Genomic DNA, 7,142 nt, shown 5'->3' on the forward strand with positions numbered 1-7,142 from the left:
GTTCGGTCTAATTTTTGACCAGTCTGCGCACACTCACCAACTCACTGCGCAGACCCTTGGACAGCAGTGCGTAACGACGAATAAAAAAGGTCATCACTTGGGATTTTTTGTGCGCAGAGACCGTGTCAACACTGCGCATTTGCGTACGTGCGCAGCTTAGAGGGAACATTGGTCACCATACGTCCTGTTTTTTGACGTTTTTGAAAGTGTCCTTGGAGGACGCCCAATTGTCCTCTTTTTTGAGAATTTTGGTTTAAAATAAGGTCGAATTTGACTGAGATACAGTAAATCAGCACTGAAGTAACGCTCCGGCGGCTATTTTGGGAGCTGAGCCGGAAAGTTGACCTGGTTTTTTGTCAACCAACGGAGTATACAACAAAAGTGCAAATTTCAGGAGTCGAGCCGGAAAAATGACATTTTTTTGTCAACGCACCAACGAGTCGGTATAAATTTACCGTAAGTCTGAAAATTTTGAAAAAATGTCCTCTTTTCAGATTTCCAAAATATGGTAACCCTAGATACCGAAGGCTTCGGATTCATAATATACTCAAATTGCTCACTCTAAACATGTTCATTCAAAGGATATAACACAGTTCCTGGGGCTATTTTTCAATTATAGGTTCTGATATACGAGAATTGAATGAATCATATAGAATTTATTGCGTCATATGACATGGGCAATAACTCGAGTAGAAGTCAAGTCAATAGGCAAATTGACTACAGTTAAGTCATTACAAACCTGCGTTTAGATTTAGACTACATGTAGCAGATAAAGACTTGTTTTGGATTCACGTGTTGATGTAAAATTCATAAGAGACTCTTTGAGGTACAGAACTTTGATATGCAATTGAATAATATATTCACATTCAGATAAACCTGCAAATAATTATCAAAAGCTTGGGTTCATCTCAATTTTAACACACTGTTCGATTGATGTTAGATCCTTACTCTTAATTGAAGACGCTTGAGCATCGTTAAGGCTTCTGCTCTCACTACTTTCGGCAGACTTATGTTATTGTAATTGACAGCAATGACTATGGAGTGTTACAGGTGATTTATATAGACGATGGAAATAACAATTGCCCTATCATTCCAACACGCAAGGTATATAACCATCAGATAGCAATTTGCTGTAGAGTGTGATGTTGCCTTCTGTTTGTATTGACCATACTCGGTGTTATCTATGATCCTGTAATCTCAATTTCCAGTGGACAACTATAGGTCAGACGGCCCATTTTCCTGGCTTGTGAGGCAGCAAATGTTTTGTTTCGTGGAATCCTCGAAGTCATTTGTCCGTTGTGTTTACTAAAAACAACACAACTGTGCCAACCCGTGTCGAAAGCCTTAATGGTGGGTTGAAGGAAACTAGAAACTACCCGTAATACAGCAATAAAGGCACACGATTACGTGAAAAGTTATTGTATTGTACCGTCATTAAGTGCAGAAGTCGTGTTGTGAAAACACAAAAGCAATATCGAGACAATAGATAATTAGGGAATCTCTAAAGCAAAACGGTTTGCCACGCACAAAAAGATTGCCAAATGAATAAATTGCAACAAAGAATCCAAATGAAGTTGTTAAGCGCAAGATAACATTGACATGAATAATCGTTACTAAGTTACATAATCTTTGACAAGCGTTGTAGATAAATACTTGGTTAGGTATGAGATGTAACACAATGAAATGTTATTGAAAATACTTCATAATTTCTTCACTGTATCCTGAATTTAATATCTGTCTGTACCGTTTTGGTACCCTGGTCCAACGATATCAGTCTCGTTTGCACGTTTTGGTCTTTGTTAGCGTTACCCTTGCCGTGCAATCTCTTTCTTGTGGTGAGTAAAAATCCCGACGGACAATCGTCGGCCTTCGCTGTGTAATCAAGGAAATTGCAATATTCGTTCTCCATCTCCCAGTAATCTCGTTGGGCGTTACGCATCTTTTCCATTTGAACCTGCAGCTGTCTTTCGACGGCTACGATCCTGTAACGTGAACAGTAAGGTCGTTCAAAAAGAACTTTTTTCCTAACTACACTTGCATAGCGGCATAGTTTTTCTTCGCGTTTATTGGTGTGACGAATAACAGCCTATCTAACTATCTAGTGATTAAATTGTTAGGTTGCCCGGTAGATCCTGGTACCCTATTTCAGTCTTAAAAGTACTTCATTTGCAAATTACATCGCCGAGCGAGATAGTGTAATGGTTGTGCATCCGGCTTCTCGATCGGTAGGTCATGGGTCCGATCCCCGGCCGGGTCATACCAAAGACTCGAAAATTGGTATCCGCACCTATCCTGTTAGGTGCGCAGCAATCACGCATAGCATGGAGGAGAAAAAAACCGGGGGTGCAGACTAGATGACCTTACTATAACGGCCGTCTCGCATCTCCGTCGTCAAAGCATCTCAACGGTGCAGGCGGAAAAGAATACCATATCTCTCTCTCTCATCGTTTTAACGAAGCAATTTCAATGTAGTCGACTGATTTCCATCTAGTCAGTATATTTTTTTATTTCTCATTATTTAGCAATGTCTTCATCCAAACCCTATCACAGGTCCTTTCTCAAGATGTAATCGAGTGAAAAAAAGCATCATCAATCTGCCACATGTAAAAATATGTGTAAAAATATGTCACCGAAAATACTAATATTTCAAAACACGGTTCAAATTTCCGATTACACAACTTCTACTGGTCAGAATCGACCCAAATCAAGTGCGTAGTGTATTTTGGGTAACCCAACAATTTAATCACTGCAAGTGGAATTTCTGGGAAAAGTGGACAGTTGTGCCCCCCCCTCCAACCCAAGCAAAAATGGAGAAAATTAAATTTCACCTGTCCCGCAGTCTGACGACTTCGACCTGGTGCAGGTCTTGCTGTTTGCGGATTTCGTCTTGCATGATTTTTTCGCAATATCGTTTCGTTTTTTTGATCTCATCTTCGAGTTTGTCCTTGAACTTTTCCCTGGCCGCGCGCAAAGCGTCTGCTATTGCTTTTTCCCTGAGATTTAAAAATGGTAAAATTGATAACTCGGAAGGAATTGATTCAGTGGGGACAGACAAAGACCAAATGGCTGAATCTCTATATGGATATAAATTAGTGTTGTCATTTGTCGTCATATACTTGAGGATGTTAGGGGTTTGGGCAAGGTTGATTTAGTCTAAGTAAAGGATGGGTTTGGTTAGGTTTTTTGGGTGGGATCGGTAAGTATTCAAGTTGGATAATATCAGGAATAGGCTACGTAGCCGCATTCCGTTGCTCCAGGGCAGGTGAGATTGAGTTTCAGTTTACGAGTAGGTTGTCTGAATCGTTGGGATAGGCTGCGGTATATGTATGGGTAAACCTCTAACCTAACATAACTCAAGACCAATGTGACATCACCAAAATATATAATGAGAGCGGTGAAAGTATATGCTGCCAATGTATACATACCCTGTAGATCAGGGGTGGGCAAACTACGGCCCGCGGGCCGCATGCGGCCCGCCACACCGTTCTGTGCGGCCCGCGAGAGTCTAAAGAACCTTATTAAATATATTAATAAAATGCGTACCAAATATAGAATTAATGCAGGCTCTTGAATTAACTTTTTCTTAGCATATTTCACCATGATAATTCTTAGGCAGTGGTTCTCAAACTGAGGGCGCACCCCACTTGGGGGCGTGAAAGCATCTGAAAGGGGGCCCGAAACTGAGCTCAACTGAAAAAAATTTTCGCGCTCCGCGCGATTTACAACCCATTCGTCATTATTTCCAAGTATTTAGTCTGAATTTCATATTTAAAAATCTCTCATCCACAGTCGTAACCTTCCATGCCATCAAACTATCAGCCCACGCAGTTTGAAAGGTTTCATCCGCTAAACATCGCAGGAATCCTAAACGAGATTGACATAATTCGGATCACGAGTGTGATTTCAGATCGGCCACTCGAGTTTGAATTATTTTAGTGATGTGCATAGAAAAAAACGATTCGCGCGTGTCTTAGGTAAATTCGTTCTCTGTATGCGTAGAATTAGGGTATTTATATTTTATCTACACATAGTAGAAGCGTGTTTGAAGCTAACATGGTTATGATGCTGTCAGATCGCTGCTCAGAGATTTAAATTTCAATCCTGTTCTAAGAATCGGGACAACCGACTTTCATCGCTATAGTTTCGACAAATTGGTTATTGAGGCCGACCAGCCTATGAAATCTCGCCACTGTTTTTGACGCGTGTACGATATCATCAAAGCAATGTGTGGATTGTTGCAAATAAGCATATATATTATCTCCATGTCCTCACTATATAATCAAATACCAATATTGCGTTTTGGTTTATAGTCCCAATTTTATCTAGTGCGGCCCGCGAATGGATTCAGATGTTGAATGCGGCCCGCGAGCTCAAAAGTTTGCCCACCCCTGCTGTAGATATAAATGCAACGCAAAACAAAATAGTTAGTCCAACCTTTGCAATGCCGCCATAGCTCGAAGCTCTCTTTTCTGCACAGTCAGCACCCTTTCTATGGCTTCGGCTTTCAGTCTGAAGGTACAACAGGATGGGTAGGCGAACATTATAGTTCTATCTACTAAATGAAACAATTCCAAAACCACAGTTCAAAAAAACAAGGCAAAACCTTCATTAGAATGATATACCTTTCAGCTTCGTTCCATTGCTCTGCAAGAGCTCGTGCTTTCTCCTCTTCTTTTCTTATGATCAATTTCTCAGTTTGTTCTCTTTCAAGCCCAGTGCGATTCGCGTCAACTCTTTCCGACAATTTTTCATAATAGCTTTTCAATGATTGTAATGCTGCTTCTTTTTCCTCAGCAGCTTTTTGTGCAGCCGAGGCTAGTTCCTGAAAGATAATTTTTTCAAGTAATTTTCTGTACGTTGACACGACATTTATGTTTATTATTATACCAAGATTCCCTGCCATAAAATGCCAAACAAAATAACTTGCCCCTCTGTAATCTTTTACACAATCAATTGTATCCTAGCATAAACGGAATATGAATTTAGATACTTTCTGAAGTCTTTCGTCAGCTCTTTTTTGCGTCTCCTCTACCGCTTGAAAAACAGCAATTTCTTTCTCTCTCTCATATTTGTTAATTTTTCTTTGGTAGACATTCTCCCCGAACTCTGAAACAGTGATGGGTGGCAATTTTCAAGACTATATAGCTACCAGCCTGTTTGAGTGACGTGTAGCCAGTTGATTTGCTTAAATGATATGGTATTACTAATTTACTATGTAAATGTAATTCTGTTTATACCTTGAATTTGTCCGTGAGTCAACTTGCGCGTTTGAAGCGATGTTTTTGATATGAGTAGGGATAAATACTCTACTGCTGGGGTTTTCGGTTTTTCTAGGAGCCCATATCTTGTGAATATCTCCAAGGGATCTGGTTTAACAGGATATTCGAATTCGGCCCCACTTTCCGTCTTCAAGGAGGCCGTCATCTTGACCGAAGCCAAAAATGTCGCTATGACGATTTATCTGCAAATCCCAGAATCTACGAAAGATCAATGAAGCAGAACGTCACTATTACCGTGTCTTTTTTTGCATAGCTCAGTGGTCTTACCTACGCATTTAGCGTCGAAATCAGTTTAAAAATATGAAAGATATCACTATGTAAGACATTGTATCAATTTTCTGTTTCATATGTTGATTCAACAGAGGCAGAGAGTCGTTTTATTGAAATTTTCATTACAAACCGCAAGATTGCGGTATCATGAAAATATATATATAATATATATATAGTAGGGTGACAAAACCGACTTGGAGCAGTCTTTTAACCAGACACCTGCCTTGGCCTGGAGCATGTAAATAAGAGGCACGCACACTGCGTGAAAATAAATAACGGATAGCATGAAAATGAATGTGTAGAGACAGCGTACCTATTCGCAGGACCTGATGTGTGGAACAGTATCCCGACGGCCATCCGACAGTCGACGAGCATGTCCACATTCAAGTCGAAATACAAGCAATTTCTACTAAATGAATTGGCTATTAGTCCATCCTCAAGATTACCGGATCACTACCTGACCTATCGATCTCGCCCCATGACATGCCACCTCATTTCTTGTCGCTTGCTTTTTTCTATACTATCTTCTTCACTTTTCATTCAGTGTGCATGCCCCCTCTTTACATCTCCTAGGCCAAGGTGGGTACCTGATTCCATAGACTACTTTAAGTCGCTTCGACACCTTCCTATCTTTTCATTGTATCGCATTTTGTGGAGTATTGAACTGATAAAAATTGCTAATAAACCAATGGTGATGGTGATGATGATGATGATGATGATGATGATGGTAGGCTATAACTGCCGCACCCCAAACCCTCCAGTGTGTCCAAAATGATTTCATGAATTCACATAAATTATAGAGATTTTTTTTGGAAAATACAATCAACTTTTTCAAAAATTATTGGGTACCCTTCCCCCAAGAAAAAATGATTAAGAGAAATGGGCATTTCGGCGTCGGCTCAGTGATCACGATGCACAAGACGTAGCAAGTTTCGGGCCTGTCCTGTTCTGGCAATCTGAACCCCACAAGACAAATGTCATCTCGCAGAAAAACTATTTGCCGGTGCAGATATGTCAATTTGTAATCGTGTGCGTCTCGTAGTTTCGCATGTATGGGGGATTTCAATTTATTTTTGACATATCAGACGGGAGGTCACGAAATAACATTGCATGTAACGAAGTCATTATACCAACGGGTACGCCCGAATATTAGTATTTAGGGGCCCTACATTTTCCAAGAAACCTCACTCAACTCAACCCGTCAATCTGATTTCGCGATCAGAGATCGGACAAAAAATTAATAGCATTGCAGATGCAATTCCCGATCATATTGACCAATTCAATCACGAAATAAAGAAAAGTTTCGCACTTCGCGCGGTTACGCGTTGTAAGCCTGACTCACTAAACAAGTCAACAAATGTCGCTGACAAGTAGCGTTACAAACGCATAGGCTGATGGGGGTTCCGGGGACCTCACTACCTAGAAGTTGGGTTTATCACCCTATGGGAGGGGGGTGGATGCTGACGAAGTGCTAGTTCGGTCTGCCTATCTATTTGATAAGGTCAGCAGTTTCAGGTGTTATCAGACTATAGAGTATCAGACGTTCAGACCTCCAAGGTCGTATCGATCATTCCAATCCTATACCGAATACTG

At 40.6% G+C, this 7,142-nt stretch overlaps 1 protein-coding gene across 1 annotated transcript; it reads right to left on the reverse strand.

The window, feature by feature from the left end:
- Positions 1 to 1,403: 1,403 nt before the first annotated feature.
- LOC145455909 (uncharacterized) lies at positions 1,404 to 5,492 on the reverse strand. Its single transcript, XM_080333940.1, has 6 exons — positions 5,238 to 5,492; positions 4,991 to 5,106; positions 4,623 to 4,822; positions 4,435 to 4,509; positions 2,829 to 2,993; positions 1,404 to 1,982 (listed from the first exon to the last, which is right to left on the reverse strand). The coding sequence occupies exons 1-6, from the start codon at positions 5,422 to 5,424 to the stop codon at positions 1,712 to 1,714; spliced, it is 1,014 nt and encodes a 337-aa protein (XP_080190066.1). The 5' UTR covers positions 5,425 to 5,492; the 3' UTR covers positions 1,404 to 1,711.
- Positions 5,493 to 7,142: the final 1,650 nt, after the last annotated feature.

The sequence above is a fragment of the Botryllus schlosseri genome, chromosome 14, assembly GCF_051294905.1.
Source record: "Botryllus schlosseri isolate E-star chromosome 14, Bs_hap1, whole genome shotgun sequence".
Taxonomy (NCBI): Eukaryota; Metazoa; Chordata; class Ascidiacea; order Stolidobranchia; family Styelidae; genus Botryllus; species Botryllus schlosseri.

Coding starts and splice junctions, on each gene's coding strand:
- LOC145455909 (XM_080333940.1), bottom strand. CDS start 5,424: ATGACGGCCTCCTTGAAGACGGAAAGTGGGGCCGAATTCGAATATCCT. Junction 5,107..5,237: donor GACTCACGGACAAATTCAAG/GTATAAACAGAA, acceptor TCACTGTTTCAG/AGTTCGGGGAGAATGTCTAC. Junction 4,510..4,622: donor CAATGGAACGAAGCTGAAAG/GTATATCATTCT, acceptor TTGTACCTTCAG/ACTGAAAGCCGAAGCCATAG.